At 39.8% G+C, this 20,057-nt stretch overlaps 1 protein-coding gene across 4 annotated transcripts in view; it reads left to right on the top strand.

Moving 5' to 3' along the window:
• The first annotated feature begins 1,405 nt into the window (after positions 1 to 1,405).
• Positions 1,406 to 20,057, top strand: part of BMS1 (BMS1 ribosome biogenesis factor) — a 38,941-nt gene continuing 20,289 nt past the window's right edge. For 2 of the 4 annotated variants that reach the window (XM_070491929.1, XM_044758159.2), the window contains exons 1-13: positions 1,406 to 1,538; positions 3,054 to 3,267; positions 4,210 to 4,400; positions 5,606 to 5,685; positions 8,770 to 8,958; positions 9,597 to 9,739; positions 10,422 to 10,543; positions 10,854 to 11,047; positions 12,325 to 12,464; positions 14,280 to 15,028; positions 15,242 to 15,343; positions 16,255 to 16,412; positions 18,166 to 18,247. In XM_070491929.1, coding sequence (XP_070348030.1) covers positions 3,092 to 3,267; positions 4,210 to 4,400; positions 5,606 to 5,685; positions 8,770 to 8,958; positions 9,597 to 9,739; positions 10,422 to 10,543; positions 10,854 to 11,047; positions 12,325 to 12,464; positions 14,280 to 15,028; positions 15,242 to 15,343; positions 16,255 to 16,412; positions 18,166 to 18,247 — 2,326 coding nt within the window. In that variant the 5' untranslated portion in view covers positions 1,406 to 1,538; positions 3,054 to 3,091. Of the gene's footprint in view, positions 1,622 to 3,053; positions 3,268 to 4,209; positions 4,401 to 5,605; positions 5,686 to 8,769; positions 8,959 to 9,596; positions 9,740 to 10,421; positions 10,544 to 10,853; positions 11,048 to 12,324; positions 12,465 to 14,279; positions 15,029 to 15,241; positions 15,344 to 16,254; positions 16,413 to 18,165; positions 18,248 to 20,057 lie in introns of all 4 variants that reach the window. The other 2 variants (XM_070491935.1, XM_044758163.2) reach the window with 1 other exon arrangement.

Below are 20,057 nucleotides of genomic sequence, written 5' to 3'. Positions count from 1 at the left end.
TGGGTTTTCCTCCAGCCATGTTTAGTTGCATTGCAGTAGCATGGAGTAGATGGAAAATTGGGTTTATCTAGGGCTCTCATTTTACCAAGCAGATATGATGAAGTGACAGGGAGGTGAGGGAGCTGAGGAAGTATGCAAGAGACTGATGATATCATTGACTATGGAGTTTAAGCTAGCTTAATAGGGAGAGAGAAGCCATCAGAGAGGAAGGCAGTAACATCTGGATTGGGGCACTGGTAGGGTTACGGGAGTTTTGGTGTCAGAGCATTAGCGGGAGTAACCTGGAAAGACAGGAGGTGGTGGTCAGAGTGGGATGCTTCAGGGGTTGCAAGCCTTGGAACTGACAAGGTCTAGGGTATGATCAGTATGATCACAGGAGGAATGAGAGGCTGATGTAAGGCAGAAGGCAAGAGTGGGATTCGTGGAACCCAGAGGATGTTAGAAGGATTACATACCTGTACACCAAGATCTCCAAGAAGTAAGAGGGGTCGTGTTGGAGAGAGTTACAAAATTGTAAGGTCTTCACAGATGAGGGAAGTGTGTGCCCTGTGCGGTAGCCTCCCTAGCACAGCGGAGTGCACGGTGGATGCCGAGGGAGAGAACAAGCCCCGTGTGAAAAGGCATGAACCACAGGGAGTCTCAGTTACAGAGTAAGCCTAGTTTTGTGGGGTAGAAGAACTGCCTCGGGACCACTGGTGGGATCATATTGAAAAGAAAACCTCCAAGACAAGAGGGAGATACAAACTCTGAAAATGCACCTAGCTTTGTAGGCAAAGAGCATCCCAGCTCACCTGAGATGGGGGTTAGATGAACTCCAAAGTGTCCCTCAGGTGGGAATGGGCAGAGCCCTGGGAAGGCAAACCTGCGCTGGAAGAAAACTGCAAGAGGCTGCGTTTCCCCAGGGAAAGCCCGTCTCCCAGGAATTTCATGCAGGGTCAGAGTTTGTCCCTGTCCTCAGAGTCTGTTGGTCCTGGGAAAAGAGGGAATTATAGCACTAAGGAAGCCTGAGAAGTCTCCAGCTCTGTCATCTTTAAAGATGAGCAAGTGGACGAGCCAGAGCGACTCCCAACCAGGAGATATTCCTTTAGGCAGTTGGGGAACGTGATGCCTGAGGCTTTCGGAGGGGACAGGCGCGGTGACTCCCCGGTGACCAGAGCTAAATATGTTACTTCCGGCTTTTGTCCCGCACCAAAGAACGGGTTCCACACCGCGCTGTCGCCGCGGCCTCCGGGAGGACTCAGGCGTGACTAGCTCACGCACTGTTCTCCAAACGGCCACTGGCCCAGGGGCGCCAGCCGTCCTGGGGCGGGGTGGAGCGTGGCGGGGCGTGGCTCCAGGTGGAGCGCACAGCGCAGACTCCGTCTGCGCCCGCCCTTAGCCAATCACAAGCCTGCCTTCCGGCTTTTCCCTGAAAGTCCGCCGGTCTCTTTCTTCTGTCTATTTGTTCCCCGCCGGCGTGTAGAGGCCGCGCGCACAGTGCATTTCCGTTTCCGGCGCTGTCCATGCGGGCCTGAGCCGGAGTAGCAAGTGTGAACCCGGTAACGGCCGCTGGCTGGGGGGAGGTGGTGGTAGTGGGGTCCCCGGGACTGAGGCTCTGGGAGGATCTCGAGTCTCGCGCGTGGTAAGGTCTTCCCTCGATCCTCCCGGACAGTCCCGAGGAGCGCCTCATGCGCTGGACAGGCGTATTTCGTACCTGCCGGAGAAGTGCTCCGAGGTTTTTGGGGGGAGTGGCTGAATGAATCGGTGCAGACAGCCCAGACGGGGAGGGGAGGTGGCGGGGAGAGATGAGGGGTCGTTTGATGGCGGCGTAATCTAGCAAGTGACGTAGACCTGAGTCCGATGTGTTGACTCCAAATTGTCCCGCTTCCCCGGCGCCCCCCTCCCCGCCCCCTCGCTGGGAGAAAGTCATCCGTACAAGTTCGGAACCAAATATAGTAGAGAAGAAAAATAATATCTCTGAAATCACACAGCTGTTTAGTTTGTAAGCGTTCCTAGAGCCCAGCTCTCCTAGCTCCCAGCCAGTGTTTCTTGACATTATGCTGGTGTATATGGACTTTCTATGCCGCTGGTGTGTGGCCGTGGGAAATCGCTGACTGACCTCCTACAGTGTAGCCTTTTGATGTGGGCCTTAATACACACGGAAGACATTTGGATGTTCTTCATTGGCCACATCATAGCTGTAGCCATCTCCTGGCACGTCATAGGCAGACACAAATGTTTATTGAGCTGAAATCAATTCAGTACCGTAATTGAATGAAGTGGCCCCTCCTCCCCCTTGTTTTTAACCAAGCGCTTGGATTGTGTGCAGCCTTATTTCCTAAAAAACTCACTAATCCAATGGTTCCCAGTTTGTGGGTCGTGAATTCCTGGAACTCTCAGAAATTATTGTAAGGGTTTCTGCAAATCCATGTAGTCTCCCGGCATCATCCAGAATCATATTTCGCACACATAGATACTCACTTTTAATGTAAATAGACGATTATTGTAATTTAAAAGTTTTACAGAGTCAACAAACACTAAAAGTAATACTGCTGTCATGTTGGAGGGTTATTAAAGTGCTTTAATTTTTTAAAATAAAATATCTTAAAAACAGTTTAGGTTTGGAAACCACTTCTTTAGTCCACTTGATATTTAGGCCTCAGCTATCTGGTATGGTAACCACTGGTCATACTTGGCTATTTCAATTTAGAATTGAATGAAATAAATAAAATTAAAAATTCAATTTCTCATTTTCACTAGATACATTTTAAGTTCTCAGTAGCCACATGTGGCTAGTGGTTGAAAAGTATAGATATAGAATATTTCCATCATTACAGAAATGGACAGTGCTGGTGTAGACACTTACAATGAATAAAGAGTAACCTAAGCAGAGGTAACTAATTTAATTTATCTCATAACAGAGAGAAGTGAAATTGGGGATAATATTAAGCAGTTTCTATGCCTCTTGGGTGAACAAATACATATCTTTTCATAAAGAAGTAAATGAATTTTACTGTTTTTCCTGGGTATTATCTGGATTGTAAAATGTTTCCCCTATCTTCACCCAATTCTAGGTGGGTTAGAGTTACTTGAGAATTGGTAAAAAGCCACTATGGAGACTAAGGACCAGAAGAAACACAGAAAGAAAAACAGTGGGCCCAAAGCTGAGAAGAAAAGGAAACGGCACCTGCAGGATCTCCAACTTGGAGACGAGGAAGATGCGCGGAAGAGAAACCCCAAAGCTTTTGCAGTGCAGTCTGCTGTGCGGATGGCTCGATCCTTTCACAGGTATGTTTAGCTGGAGTCTAGTGGTTCTTCCATTTATTCTTTTTAGAGAGTAGGAGCCTTTCCAGATGACATTGGATTCATGAGTCTATTCCAGGTCTGAAGGACATGGGGATGGTGCCATATTTCTTTTAATAAGAGGAGAGAAGTCTTTCCTGTGGAAGCCACCTTGCTGTCAGCATCTGCACACTGTTTGGCATTTTCGGCCCAAGAGAAAAGGTTGAGAGCTTTTTTTTTGGTGAGGAAGATTGTCCCTGAGCTAACATCTCTGCCAGTCTTCTTCTACTTTGTATGTGGGACACCACCATGTTGTGGCTTAGCGAGCAGGCTGTAGGTCTGTGCCTGGGATCCAAACCCAGGCCACCAAAACGGAGTGTGTGAACTTAACCACTGCACCACGGGGCTGACCCCAAGAGTTTTTCTTTAGAGAATTTGTTTGTTCATAAACTTTAAATAATTTCTATTGTAATAGGTGTGCTTGTGTTTTTTTCTGGATATGTTTCATATAATTGTAATATGTAGTGTTAAATAGCTTTATTTAGTGAGTCTTTATTATATGCCAGGCAGTGTGCTTTAAACATTATTGAATTGAATTCTCCTAGTAGGACGGCCAAATTTAACTCCAAAGCCTCTGTTCTTATTCATTATGAGCCTCCATGTTGGCCTTTTTTGTTTTGTTTTCTTTTTAAACTGGTACAGTCAACTAATAAAACAATCAGGTGTAAAATGTGTATAGTTTTCACTAGTCTGTACTGTTGAAGTCAATCTGTTAATATATGTACTGAAGTGTAGTCCACTTTAATCCAAATACCTGGGGCCAGGAGTTAACAAGTCAGTGGTCTCCATATATTGTCTGTTTTGCTCTCTTTAAAAATCTTTACTTATAAGGATGAGGCTTTTTATATTTTAGAAGTGAATTTAATTTTTTTTTTTTTTTACAAATAGGACTCAGGATTTGAAGACAAAAAAGCATCACATTCCAGTGGTTGATCGAACTCCACTAGAGCCCCCACCAATAGTGGTGGTGGTGATGGGGCCTCCAAAAGTTGGAAAGAGCACTTTGATTCAGTGCCTTATTCGGAATTTTACCAGGCAGAAGTTGACAGAGATCAGAGGGCCCGTAACAATCGTGTCAGGTAGGAGGGTGCTGCCACAGACTGTCGTGGCAAGTGTTATCATCTGAGGGACATGCATGTCTTTGTTGAACATTTTCTTGACTGGTAAATGTTAAAGTAATATTGTCACTTCAGTTCATCTCTCGTACTTTTGCTGAGTTGCCTGTAGCTTCAGAAAAGGATAGATTCCCAGGGATAATAATGATGTAGATGTATACCTTACTCTGACTGCTATATGGATTTGCCAAGTGTGCTCTTCGGAAAGGCTTGACAGGCCTGGCAGGCTGGCTTGGCCATGGGGAGCACCTGAAGGTATTTCACAGATAGTGAGTACCTGCTGTGCACTGGGCACACCTGCTTGCCCTCATGAAGCCACATTCTTGTGGAAGTGAGGAAGTTTGTCCTGTGTGATCTAAGAGAGAAGACGAAACAAATTCCCAAAATGGCAATGGTAGAATCTGAAATTTATTATAGCAATAATATAGTTGGACTGAAGCTTTTCTTTATCTTTAAAGCATTCCTATTGTCTTTACTGATTTCTTTTAACTTAATTTAGAAATAATGATTGTTACATGAACATTCTGTTACATTAGGTTTGAGAATGTTTTTAGCTCTGGTGGGAACACAGGAAACTTTGATAGAAATAGAAACATTGGTCTGCTGCTAAACAGCAGGATCATGGTTGTCATCAAGCCTGCTTGTCTGCCTGTTCCAGTTTGAGTATTTTATTCGTATGGGTGGACTTTTGATACTAGTTTAAAATTAGAGAACATAGCAAGAAAACCAAGATGGAATTTATTTTGTTTCATCACTTTTCTCCTATAAGAATGAACTTCTGGCATACTTCTATAAGTATATGTGATGCTTTAGTGGATGTAGTTAAAAATGATAATTTGAGTTAATGGATAGATTTTTTCCAAGATTTTTTAAAAGTAAAATTTTCAGGGGCCAGCCTTGTGGTGCAGTGGTTAAGTTCACATGTTCCACTTCGGCGGCCCAGGGTTTGCTGGTTCCGATCCCGGGTGCGGACTTACGCACCACTTGTCAAGCCATGCTATGGCAGGCATCCCACATAAGGTAAAGTGGAGGAAGATGGGCACAGATGTTAGCTCAGGGCCAGTCTTCCTCGGCAGAAAGAGGAGGATTGGCGGCAGATGGCAGCTCAGGGCTAATCTTCCTCAAAAATATAAATAAATAAAATAAAATTTTCATCTTTTCACTTATAGGTAAAAAGCGCAGACTCACCATTATTGAATGTGGGTGTGACATTAACGTGATGATTGATCTGGCTAAAGTAGCAGATTTGGTAAGTCAGTGGAGGCAACCTGGGTTTCTTTACAGCCGCGTGATAAGTTATTTATCCCATGTTGAAGGGAAGAAAAGTTTATGATTATTAAACGAATGGTGAGTATCATCAAGGATACGGTAGATTTGTTTGAATTGATGATGATGATAATTGTTATAATAAAAATGGAATATGCACGGTGAATTGTATTCTAAAATCTTAAAGCTAACCACAGGATGGCGAAAACCTTTAATGGACGTAACTAATAAAAAGCTCACATATATAATAGTACCATTTCTTGGACCCTTATTAGGCACTGTGCTAACAGCTTTCTACAAATTTAGCTCATCTAATCCCCTAGTGTGCCTTAGAGGTAAGTAGGTATTATCTCCAGTTTATATATGATGAAACTGAGGCTCCCAGAAGTTAAGTAATTTGTCTGAGGATGGGAGCTCTGCTCTTAATGGTGGCAGAACCTCCATGCTTAATGATTAAGTACATGGATTACCTTGAGAAGTTGTCAGAGTTTGTAATAGAAAATCTAGACAGTACTCAGCATATGGAACTTGTGCAGCCTCCATTACATTTACAAAAATGGTCATGTTCATTAATTACCTTTTAAACTAGCAAAGATAAAGCCAAATGAAAAAAAATTTAAGCCATATTGATTAGGAGGTGTAGGGTAACAGATACCTTGTTTTTTTGATTCAACACTTTCTGACGAGCTGTTTGGTGACTTCCTTTGGCTCAGAAAGTCTCCTAAAATATAAAATCAAAAGTAATTTAATATAGATCTTACAACTGTGCCATTTTAATGTCAGAAAACTAAATATCACTCAAATTTTGAACATGTAATGCTACTGTTAATAAAAATAAGTGTTATTATCAGCACAAAATAGTATAAACTTATTAAGCCTTGTATATTTGAAATGATTGAAATAGTTCAGCATGAGTCATTAGTTTCTCTTTTACGTAAAATATACCAAGTCTCTAATTTTAGAAACATACACATATTAAGAAAGATGCCTTTGTATAAATCTTTTTAAGATTTAAAAAGGAACACAACACTTTTGGTAAAATGTTCAAACTGCACTACAGGCTACGCACAATTCATGTTTTCTCTTTCCTTATTCTGACCCCTAGTCTCTTAGTTCCTCTCAGCAGTATCCTTCTAGATACATATATAAAATACACATGCAACCTTTTTAAAGCACACACTCTTTATTATATACACTGTTCTGTGCTTTGCTTTTTTTCACTTAATGTGTCTTGGAGGTATGTAATAAGTACTGTAGCTCAACCCCATTTTTTTTAAAGTATTCTGTTGTATGTACCAAGATTTGTTTGACCTGGCTTGTATTGATTGCTCTAGGTTGTCATAAAGCCTCCTAAGTCACAGTGAAGGCTCACATAATGCATGGATTTGTGTGTGCGTGCACATGTCTGTGCATTGGAGGAGTAATACAGGCTTACTTTAGGTGACCAAAGACTGTTTGCTATTCTTCTAACCCTACTGTTAATTGTTTGCCACTTGGCGGTCTGTGGTATCAAATGGGGTATAGGGATAGTCCACAGCCACCCCACTCACCTTCGACCTCTTCTGGTGGTGTTGGAGAACTCCATGTGCCAGCTTGGCCTGTAGTCTGCAGTGGCAGCTAGGCTGTCTCACAGTGCTCGGTGGCCACCTTCCTGTGTTTGCAGTTTAGGGCAATGAATGTTCTCTGGTTTAATCAAAGATAAGTTTAAAAAAAAAATTTTTTTCTAGTTAGCTACACAAATATGAAAATAGAGATGTCTTTAATATCTTAAAACTAGAAGTCTGCAGGAATCAACTCTGAAATTATTTTGCATGTTTGAAGAGTCATAAATTTTAAAAATTGAACTTGTCCACTTATATTCTCTTATAGATTACCATTTATAACTTTACTGTTCTTTGACTCAGTTCTAAACTGGTAGCCTTCTTTTTAGTTTCTGAGCAATTTGCTTATTACAAATTAACATATAAGATACAGTTTTCCTACTACAGATTTCCCAGCAAAAACCTTTTTTCCCCCGTGAGAAGATTGAAACAAAAATGATTTTCTATACTTTTTTTTTTTTTGAAAATTGGCTCTGAGCTAACATCTATTGCCAATCTTACTCTTTTTCCCTCACAAAAGCCCCCTAGTGCATAGTTGTATATCCTAGTTGTAGGTTCTTCTAGATCCTCTATGTGGGACGCTGGCTCGGCACAGCCTGGTGAGCGGTGCTTGGTCACTGTCCAGGATCCGAACTGGCGAACCCTGGGCCACCAAAGCAGAGTGCACGAACTTAACCACTGAGCCATGGGGCTGGCCCCTCTATACATTTTTGAAATTTTTCATTGATCACCACTTCCTCTCCTTTTTTGGGTGTCAGGGATCTGTTATTTGGCTTAAAAATACCTTACAAAGAACTTTATTTCTGGGGCTTGCCCAGTTGTGTGGTGGTTAAGTTCATGCGCTCTGCTTCGGCAGCCCCGGGTTCACCAGTTGGGATGCCTGGCATGGACCTACACATGACTTATCAAGCCTTGCTGTGGCAGCGTCCCACATGGAAAATAGAGGAAGATTGGCACAGACGTTAGCTCAGGGGCAGTCTTCCTCACCAAAAAAAACCCCTTTATTTCTTGAAGTGAGTACTTTTCAAATGAAGACCCAATTAGACCCAGCTTTTTCTGAGTTATTTCTCATGTATCCAGATTCTTAAAATGGAAGTTTATATCATGGTGGATATTGTCTCATGGTTGCCTTTTAGAGCAAGTCAAAGCCTGGTGTTTTCTCTGTCATGGTGATTCCTAAGTAATCATTTGATTTAGTCTAGAGCAGGAGTTGGCAAACTTTTTCTGTAAAATGCCAGATAGTAAATATTTTAGGCTTTGTGGATCATAGTGTCTGTTGCAACTAATTAATTTTGCATTGTAGTGCAGAAGCAGCTGTAGACAATACATAAACGAGTTAACATGGCTGTGTTCCAGTAAAACTTGAGTTATAAAATGGGTGATGGGCCATATTTGGCCCACAGGTCATAGTTGCTGATGATCTGTTTTGAGTAGCTTCCTTGAGAAATTGTGTTTTCTGTTTTTAGGTCCTGATGCTTATAGATGCCAGCTTTGGCTTTGAAATGGAAACATTTGAGTTTCTAAACATCTGTCAAGTACATGGCTTTCCTAAAATTATGGGCGTTCTCACTCACCTAGATTCCTTCAAGTATAATAAACAACTGAAGAAGACAAAGAAACGATTAAAACACAGGTTCTGGACAGAAGTTTACCCGGTAGGAAGAGAATTAATTATTGAATACTAATACTGTTAACCTTTAAAAATAGACAGGATGAGTAAGAGAGATTAACAAACATCTTTACAGGATTCACCTCCTGAGTTTCCTTTATGTGTCTGTTCATAGTCCGTGGAATATTTCCACGATGTAGTCTTGATTGCAGACCTCCTGGGGTGTGTCATTTGTCTCCATATCCCCCAGCACCAGGTTGTGTCTGACTCTGAGTGTTTTTGATTTGTGATTTAATAGAGTTTCTCTGAAGTATCTCCTAGTTATGGGACCAGGAACTGTGGTGCACACATATTGCTACTCCTGCCTCCCCTCCATACTACTGAGGCCCAGCAGTCACAGAACTTTTTCTGTGCTCACAGGCCTCACTGCCCTCTCTGTGCAGTACTGTAGACCGATGCCACTGCTTGACTGGAGAGCAGTCTTGAAACTGAATGTGTTTGCTGTTCTGCCCCTATGAAACCCTAATAAGAGGAGTCCTGAAAAGAAGCCAGAGAAGTTCTGGAAGCATTGCACAGTGATTTGCTAGAAGTCGCCCTTTCTTAGGATTGCTTCTCATTTAGAGACCTTTATTTTGGTGCAATATCGACAAGAATTTAATTAATTAATTTTTTTTTTATGTTTAGGGTGCCAAGCTGTTCTACCTCTCTGGAATGGTACATGGAGAATATCAAAACCAAGAAATACACAATCTGGGCCGTTTTATTACAGTTATGAAGTTTAGGCCTCTTACATGGCAAACCTCTCACCCTTATATCCTGGTAGACAGGTAAAAAGTGAATGCAAACATTTTCTTCCTGGCCTACATATTTCAAAGCTAAAAAGGTTAAAAAAGAATAGTAATAAGGTTTATTTTCTGCTTATTTTTTAATGTAGTTGATGGAAAATATCTACTTTTTTTGTATTTTTAAAGATGCTGTAGTTTTGAGAGTAAAGTGTGAAATGTTCAGAAAATGAGGATTTTGAAGCATTTAAGGCCGCAGGATGTGGCCTATCCTGCCTTTTCAGCCTTAACTTTCAGTGATACTGTCTTTGGACTGTGGTGCTCCAGTCACTCAGATGTGCCCTGTGCTTTCCTGCCTTTAGGCTTTTTTTCATATTGTTTTCTCAGCCTGGAGTACCCTTTCTCCACTTGTAAAATCCAAGCCACACTAAAAAACCCAGATCACAGCTTAATCCTCTTTCATAAAGGGTTTTTTGGGATATTTTCTCTACTCTTCCTCAACCTCTAGTGCATGTCACTTCTCATTTCTTGTGAGAGAGATGCAGTCATGTGTTGGCTCCTTTTCCTCTGGTAGATGGTTAACTGTGCTTCCTTATTTCTGAATTTAATAATTTTCTAAGCAGCATATTTAGTGAACTAGCGAATGTGATGCATCATTGACACGTTAAGGGAGGTACAAGAACTCTGACATTCATTTCTGGTGTATAATTGCTTTTTATTTCTCTAGGATGGAAGATTTGACAAACCCAGAAGATATCCGAACAAATATCAAGTGTGACCGAAAGGTGTCTCTTTATGGTTACTTAAGAGGAGCACACTTGAAAAATAGAAGCCAAATTCACATGCCAGGTATGCTTTTCTTGTAAAATACACTGTATTTGTAAAACTCCTGGGATGACTTCTTTTCTCAGGAAAACTGAAAAAGGACTGAATAAGATAGAGCCACATTGCTGGAAGTTTTAAGAGTAACCCAGCTCTGCATCGGCCAGCAAAGGTGTTGAGTTGACCGGATCCCCTCTGCTCTGATGGTGGTGTTTGGCCCGAGAGGCACAGTGCCAAACAATGTGCTTGTCGTGGTTGAAGCCTTTCGACTGGGCCATTTCTACTGACAGTCAGTACACCCGTCAGCTAAAGCCGTCTTCCCGTCTCTGTCTTCCAGGTGTAGGAGATTTTGCTGTGAGTGATGTCAGTTTCCTCCCAGACCCTTGTGCACTTCCTGAACAACAAAAGAAGCGCTGTTTAAATGAGAAGGAGAAGTTGGTTTACGCACCTCTCTCTGGAGTTGGTGGTGTGCTGTATGACAAAGATGCTGTCTATGTCGACCTTGGTGGCAGCCATGGTTTCCAGGAATCGGTGAGAGAGAGGTTGCAGGAAGTAATGTAGTCAGCTTTTATTTACTGAAGCTTTTTATCTTTATTCATATTTATGATAAAGGCCACAATGCACATTGTAAATATACAGAATACTTAATTGCACCAGGCAGAAAGTAAGAGTCGTGTCCTCCATACCTCCCTGATGCCAAGACACATGGATCTTGCGTCTCCCAGCGTGAGCAGTGCAGGCAGTCTGGCACCGTACTTCCTGTCTCTGTATACAAAATCAGTGTGTTTTCTAGCTCTCTTTGGTCTTTCTCTTTTTTTCTGTTTTTCTCTAAACATAAACGTATCTATTTAGATTATATTCTATGTATTTAGATTATTATATATGTATACAAATATACATATATATGGTATTTGTGGGTGTGAGAGAGGGAAGTAATATTTGTTACATGGAATCTGACTATAAATGCTTTTGCAACGTTTTGGGGCACCTAAGAATATGTGATGCCATTGTTCCCTGTTAGTATTTGTAAGCTGCTTCGGTCTCTTTAAGCTGTGCAGTACTTCATTGTACGGCTAAGCCTCATTTACTGAAGCACCCCTCGGAGGGCCACAGGTCCCACCCCTGCCCCCTGGCTTGGGCCGTGCTGCAGTGAGCACCCTCATGCGTGCAGCTTTGCTCATTGGGAGAGATCTTTCTATGCAGCGAACCCTTGAAGTGAAATTTTTTAATCAAACGGTAGCACAATTTTTTTTTAAATGGTCTCCAGATTTTTATTTCTTTGTTCTGAAATGGGATTTTATTGGGCTAAAAAAAATGCTTTCTGTAGCATTGGCACCTAAGATTTTCCTAGCTTAGTACTAAGGTTATCAGGTTGTATACTCCATGACCTTTGGAAAAGTTTAATGAAGACAGATCAATTTTAGGCTTTTGTAAGAATTGTTTTTTTTAGGCAGTAAGAAAGCTTCTCAGGAACTATGTTTAGGATAATTTTTTTTTAAGATTTTATTTTTTCCTTTTTCTCCCCAAAGCCCCCCGGTAGATAGTTGTGTATTCTTCATTGTGGGTTCCTCTAGCTGTGGCATGTGGGACGCTGCCTCAGCGTGGTCTGACGAGCAGTGCCATGTCCGCGCCCAGGACTCGAACCGACGAAACACTGGGCCGCCTGCAGCGGAGTGCGCGAACTTAACCACTCGGCTGCGGGGCCAGCCCCTATGTTTAGGGTAATTTTGAGAAACTGATTGAAACCAGTGTGTCTCTTCAGAATCCTTGTGTGTTCCTCACTCTCCCTTTCTTGATGGCCTTGACAGGACGAGGCAAGGCCCACCCATGAACTGGTCCAGAGTCTCATTTCCACCCATTCCACTATCGATGCCAAGATGGCTTCAAGTAGAGTGACACTTTTTTCTGATTCAAAACCACTGGGGTCAGAGGATATAGATAATCAAGGGTAAGTGTCCTTTTTTTTCTATTTTTAATAAAATATATCACAGAAGACCATATCGCCCATAACTCTGCCGTCATAACACATTTTGTTGGAATTCATTCCAGGTGGTTTTGTTTTGCTTTGCTTGTGTGTGCCTACGTTTCTGAGGGCTCTTCACTTATGTGACATTACATGGAAGTATTTTCTTGAAATAGTGTACAAGAGTCAGTTTTTAACAGACCCAGAATATTCCTCAGATATCACAAAACCTTTTCCGTAGGTTGCTTTTTGTTTCTTAGGAAACCTGAGGTCATTTGGCTTTCTTTTAGAATCCAGAGAACAAGCAGAGTCAGGGAGCCTGTACAGGTGGCTGTCCAGAAGCCACATAGCTTGTCTCTAAAAGTTGTAATTAGATTGCATTGTAGTATCTCCTGTGGGTTGATTTCCACTAATATCTGGCTAATGTGAATTATTTTCAGTCTGGATTGGGAATTTGTATACCTTATAGTGGATGTTTGGCTTTATTGTGGTGATTTATGACTCTCAATAAAAATCAGTCTGAAAATGATTGAGATTATTGAGTTTATAGTTTATTATAAATATATCCAAATGAAGGGAAATTTTTTTGGAAACAACTATCTGCTGCGCTCTAACTAGCAGATGATATAGCATGGTAGTTAAGTGCAATAGACCTACTAGTTTGGGGAAATTGGTTGCTCTAAACCTCAATTTCCTAATATCTCGTAGTTGTTGTGATGATTAAATACAATAGTGGACATAAGCTCCTTAGCATGATGTCTGGCAGGTAAGAAGTATTCACTAAAAGATCCCATTATTACAATCAATGTTAGTAGCTATTTTCTTCTTTTGAGTATTCCTTTAGCCATGCTTGTCCCCATGTATACTCTTTCTCACAGTTACAGTCACAATACATGTAAAATGTTCGTATCTGTGTTGTGAGCATTTTCTTTCTATAGTCTTTTTACATAGTTATCATTTTGTTATTATTGGTGCATTCTAACTTATCTGTCCTCTTTTAGTACAATTTTTAGTATTTTCCTAATGGGTTTTTTCAGTTTTCTATATACAGCAGTTTTATATACACTGCTACATTAGTAGCTTCTTAGTTTATTTTATCCTCTGGTTTTAGCATCTTGATGATGACCCTTTATCAGGTATTGCATAGGTGATTTCAAAGTGGCAATGTTCTTAATCTTTCTCCTTCTACATTTGTTAGCTGGCATTCTTTAACAACGGGCTTTCATTTCCACCCCTTTATTTTAGTATCACTGTTGACTAGTAAACTTTTTTTAAAAATTCCATTTGTTATTATCCCATGACTATCGTTATTTCACAGTTATTCTATATTGTCCCTTCTGTCTGCCTCTTGTGTCCTTTTGGCATGTCCCCATTAGTCTTTGAGTACTTCCTTGCTTTCTGACCCAAGATGTTCCAGGCTTACTTTGTACTTTCCCTGCCGTGGACCTGGATTCAGCCATTTCTCTAAGGACCATCTGGAAATGATCCATCTTCTGAAAGATCTATTAAACACTCACTTCCCTTCTGAGCAGTTTTTTCCTAAAATTAGACCTTTTTTTTAGGAAAAAAAGTTGTCTCCTGCTTCTCTTTATAAGTTGTTTTGAAGAGTGGCATTAGGGAATTGTGCATGAGTTTGCTTATTAATTCTTCCAGTATTATCGAATCACTTGTTATGCTATGTCATTTAAAGCCATTCCTTGACATTATTTTCTAATTCTTTGCATATGTATTGACTTGCCATTTCTAGATTGGCCAATTATTGTACAAATTGAATTATTTTGCATTTACTTGGTGATATAGGCTGTGGATGCCAAAAGAGGAAAAGCAGATGGATTTGAAAACTGGTCGAGTCCGTCGGAAAGCCATTTTTGGAGATGAAGAAGATGAGTCTGGAGATAGCGATGATGAAGATGATGAAGAAATGTCCGAAGGTGACAGCTTGGAAAATAGCTCTAGTGATGATGAAACAGAAAAAGAGGAGGATGCTGAAATGGCTGATAAAGAGTATATGACTGGGAAAGGTGTCAAACGGCAGAGACTTGAGGAGATGGAAGAAGATGTTGAGGTGGATTTGCCAGCATTTGCTGATAGTGACGATGACCTTGAGAGGAGCTCAGAGGAAGAAGAAGCAGGGGAAGCCAATGAAAGCAGTGAAGAAGAGGATTCCACTTCAGAAGGAGAGAGGGATATTTTAGAATCTAAGGCTGCTGGAGAAGGTAGTAAAGCAGGTTTGAGTGACAGTTTGAATCCAGAGAAGTCTTTGACAATGAAAAAAGCAATCCTCACCACTTCAGATTCAGGTCATTGCACAGCTGAAGAGGCATTTGCATCTGAAGATGAATCTGAAGAAAGCTCCTCTCTCAGTACAGAGGGAGAGGATTCAGAAAACGAAGAGGTTACTAGAAAAAAGATTCCAGAGTCTTCTCAGGTGGTTAGTGGTCAGAAGCTGGGATTAGAGAACTTGATTAACGAGACCAGTGATGTAGAAGACTTACTCAGGGAGGAAGAAAGTTACAAGGAAGAAAATAAGTTTCCCACAGAAACTTCAGGTATGCTCAAATTTAATTTAACTGCCATTTTAAACTTGACACTGAAAATGTTCTACAAATAGAGTCTACATTTGGGGGTCTGCTGTTTTGGAGATTTTATTAGCAGTTCAGATATTGCACCTCATAAAAGGATTTCAGGATGAATGAGCAGTAAGCTTGAAACACAGAGGAAAGATAAACAGACTTAACTGATGTTAGTGTTGGTCCTTTCAGGTGCCCTCAAGTGGAAGGAAGACCTTTCCAGGAAGGCAGCTGAGGCCTTTCTGAGGCAGCAACAAGCGACTCCAAACCTTCGAAAGCTTATTTATGGAACAGGTAAAGAGCTCTGGTTCAGATCTAGAAACATTTTAGTGTCTTCGGCTCTTTTCTGAAAAGGGGGTGAGGAATTGGTTGGAGGATTTGGGTGCTACTTTTGATATCTATAAGATATTCCTGGCTGTCATAGTTTATATTCAGCAGGTGTTTTTAGCCATTAGCTCATGAGGACCATAAATCAATCATATGAACTAGATTTATGGGTTTACTGTAAAACTTTTGATGAGAATACTTTCCATTACATCATTTTATGCCTCCTATACAAAGTCCTACATGGGAATTTTTGCATAGAATTTAGTGCCAGAAAAATATTTCTACCTGTAAATGTGTATTTTTCCTTTCCTAGAATGAGAACTCTGTGTAACTCATTCTGTTTTTCCCTTTTGCCCTTGTCCTCTGATGTTGTATTTTATTAAACTGTTTATATGTTGTTTTGGAAAAAGTATAAATCAATGATGCAAAAAGTAAACATAAAGTGGTGAACTTTATATTGTGGTCCTCTGTTAATACATGATTAGACCAAGGCCAAAGGAGTATATGTGAGCCAGGAGCATCAAATCAGAGGATTGGTGTGTACCTGTTTCCACTCAGGTTTTGCCTGAGTACTCTTAATGATTAGAGACTCAACACTCTACAAGAGAAGCTCTTCATGGTAATTGAAAGCCCTGCCTTTAAATGTCCCTTTGTTCCCACAACCCTTAGTATTCTCCCTCCTCAGTGGACTCTTTGCTGCTGTCTTGCGGGAGGGCAGACATGGTCCAGACATGTTGACAGTAGTTCTTTGGCCTTTCTCTGTCTGTGGCAGATGTGCTCCTGGGCCCTACCGTACATACCTTGAACAGGGACGCTCAGTCCCAAGTCCTCTACAGTGTGGATTTGTTCTCACTTTTCCATCATGGTGGTCTTTTTAGTGACAGAGGATAATGAAGAAGATGATGATGATACCAGGGAAGAGCTTGGAGGGTTGTTTCGTGTCAGCCAGCCTGCCAGAGAGTGTAAGCACAAGGCCGACTCTCTGGACTGCTCCAGATTTCATGTGGAGGCGCCTCATGATTGGGACTTAGAGGAGGTAAGGCTGGGTGTGAACAGCATGTTTGACTTGAGAATAAAGGAATTCTTCTGAAAGAAGATTATGTGATTTCAGTATTGCCTACCTGTTATTAGCTTTTTCTTTTTCTAAGATAAAAGGGCATTTCACCACATACTGGAGTAAATATTTCTTGCATCCTAGGCAATAACATGTTCAGAGTTTAGTCAGACCACGTGCATGTGTTACTGAGAAAAGGAAAATGTTCAACTTTTAGTGTGGATAGTAGCATTAATCTTTATTTCCAAGCATTGCACATAAGTTTTCACACATTTGAAATATTTTGTGTTTTATAACTAGGATATACCTAGTGTCCCTGAGTTAAATTTAGAGTTTCTACTATTCGTAAGCAAACAGAAATCTGTGACAAGGGTAAATTTTCTTCTTCTGCTCACAACTCTCTAGTCACACTGGAATTCATTCAGGTCTCAAACTTGCCAGGCTTGTTCCCATCTTAGACCTCTTGCCCGCTCTTTTTTTCTTCTTCTGAAGTGTTCTTCTGATCCCCCAAGGCTGGCTTCTTTGGATCATTCCGTTTGGCTTAAATGTCACTCCTCAGAGAGACCCAGTCACTCACACATTCCCAATTGTAATTCACTGGGTAGCACTTATGTACTTTGTGAGATTTTATGTAACCATTTTTTACATTAAAATGTAAATCAGGTTACAGAAGACCACATAAAAACAATTGATTAACTTAACGGCTTACTAGGTGAGTACATCATGTGTCCATGCTGGTCATAGTCCTCTCTCTCCCTGCAGAGGGAACCACAACTCTTATGGTAATCATTTCCTTCTTTTCTTCATAGTTTCATCCTCCAAGTTTGCCTCATTAAACACCATAGTGTAGTTTTACCAGGTTTTTTTGTTGTTGTTTTTCACTATGCCTTTTAAATCTCTTAATCTATAATCCTTGCCTTTGCCTATCTCTTTTTTTCCCTTAGATTTTACTTGTTTAAGAAACCAAGTATTTGATTTGTAGAGTTTCTCATATTCTGAATTTTGTAGATTGCATTGCATCCCTGTGTTCAGTTTATCAGACTCCTCTCTCCTCTGTATTTCCTATAAATTGATAGAGAGCAATATCAATAAAGCTGAATGTGTTGATGGAAGTAGTCTATGTATACACTGTCCAGTGTGGCTACTTGTGGCTGTTGAGCACTTGAAATCTGGCTAATGAGACAGAACAACTAAATGTTTAATTTTATTTGTTTTATTTAATCTTGATTAATTAGAATTTAAATAACCACATGGTTGTAGCTCCTTTATAGACAGCACATCTAGAAGTTTGATTGGATTTAGGTTTGATTTTTATTTTTGGCTTCCTAGGTGGTGGTGTTTTTTTAATTAGGAAGCACATAACATCATCTTGTGATGTTAGCAACTGTAAATGGTCAATGCCTAGATCCATTAATTTATTAAGAATGTAAAAACCTTAGGAACACTAAGAAACTTTGAAAATCTGTTGAATTAGTATTTGTTTACTTATGAGGTAAGGGAGCTAGTAGTACTTTCCTTTTCCACTGCTTAATGTTATGACATTTATATTTTCATCTCTATGCTTATACTCTCTACATCTAGGGTATACTATCTCAGGCCCACTTGGAATTAGAATATCCATAAAATGGCTTGGAAAGTATTTAAGGGCAAGTTGTCACCTACTACTACTACTTAATAGGAGTTGTTTTGTTGAGTGATTGGAGCATGTCAACTCAGGCTGACTTTTCTGTATAAGGTTATGAACAGTATCAGAGATTGCTTCGTGACTGGGAAGTGGGAAGAGGATAAAGATGCAGCCAAGATCTTAGCAGAAGACGGTAAGTAAAGGGCTGTATTCTTCAGAGAAGACTGCCTTCTCTTTATTTTCTTCTGTTATCTTTAACAGTAAAGTTGAAAATATTGGTCAATTGTGAAATGCTTTGGGGAACTCTGACAGGACTTGTGGGTAGTATTCTGGTTCCTCCTTTCGTGGTGATCTTCTTTTCCCCACCTGGTTAATTGACTTATTAGATATGGACCTTGAGGAAAAAAGGAAGGCTTTCCATAAATTTTATCATGCATTTGTTAAAAATAGATTTTTGTGTGTGGAAAATGTACTCAATGTTTATATTTCTTTTGATGATAAAGGTAATATGCATTGTAGAACATTTAGAATAAAAAGTACATATCGTACCGTAGCCTCCACTACCTGTAAGAAACCTTTGTTAACCTTTTGAGATATTTCCTTCCAATCATTTAAAATTTTATATGTATATATAAATATAAACTTTCCTAGTTATAATTATACTTTATATAAATCGTGTCCTTAAATTTTTTCAAAGGTTTCATATTTATGATTTAAGTATTATAATTCACTTTACAGTTCTGTTTGACATTTAAGCAATTTACTTTGTCCATATTATAAATAACCCTGTGTTGGACCACCTTGAAGTAACTCTTGGATCATGTTTTTTGTTTTCATAAGATAGATTCATAAAGTGAGAATTGTTGAGTCGTTTTTGTGGACCGCAGTTGCCAAAAAGTTTTGCAGAAAGTTGTGTTATGTGCCCTTGAGCAGTCTATCTTAGGACTTATTTTACTGCTTTCATTCAGTATTGAGTACTGACCATAAGAAATGATTTTTTGCCAATTTAATAGATGAAAATGGTTTCTTCTTCTATTTGTAACTGGCATTTCTTTGATTACGAGTAAGTGAGAATATTTATTGAAGGTGTGTTGGCTTTGGCATTTCTTTGAATTCCTTGTTTGTATCCTTTGTCCATTTTTCTAAGGAGATGTTAATATATTTTTTACTGATTTGTAAAATTACTCTCTAAAGAATATTTATCCTTCTTCATTTGTTGCAAATATTTTTTTCTGCTTTTTATCATTTAATTTTTAAATTTTGTTTAGTGTTACATTAAACATACATTTTAAAATATCGTGTGGTTAGATCTATTAGTCTTTTGGGGGGGAGTTTATTACTTTTATTTTTCTCATAGACATCCCTTTTGTATCGCTGCACTAAATGGGTTGTTTTACAGGTTTCCATTACTGAAAAACTCACATAAGCCATCTGTTACTTGCACTTGCTCATTTCTAATATTGTCCCTTTTTTTAAAGTTAGATTTGCAAGTTATCTATTTTGTTAATTCCATAACTTTTAGATTTATTTTTCAATTCTGTTTACCTCATGATTAGAAAATTAATGAAGTTTGACTTTTCCTTTTAATTGTATTCATTAGTTGTGGGATTAGAAATTTTTTATTTTTGTTTTTAAGGAAGGCACTTTTTAAAAATTAGGCTATAGCTTAATGACTTTTGGCAATTATATACACCTATACCCATCAGCCAAGGGTAAGAACATTTCCCATCACCCTCAAAATGTTTGCCTGTGCACTTTATCGTCCGTGCTCAATCCCTACCCCAGGCAGCCGCTTTTGGATCTCTATCACCATAGATTTGTATCACATGATCTGGGACTTCCTACAAATGTAATCACAGGGTGTTTAGTATCTGGGTTCTTTCCCTCAGCATGATGTTTTACTTTTTAATAAATCAACCCTGTTGAGATGCGTTTGGCATACAATTAAATACACCTGTTTTAAGAATATAGTTTGGACAATTGTATGTGCTCATACATCACCA

Source organism: Equus asinus, chromosome 2 (genome assembly GCF_041296235.1).
Source record: "Equus asinus isolate D_3611 breed Donkey chromosome 2, EquAss-T2T_v2, whole genome shotgun sequence".
Taxonomy (NCBI): domain Eukaryota; kingdom Metazoa; phylum Chordata; class Mammalia; order Perissodactyla; family Equidae; genus Equus; species Equus asinus.
The sequence above is the reverse complement of the archived record's forward strand: the minus strand, read 5'-3'. Positions and strand labels throughout refer to the sequence as shown.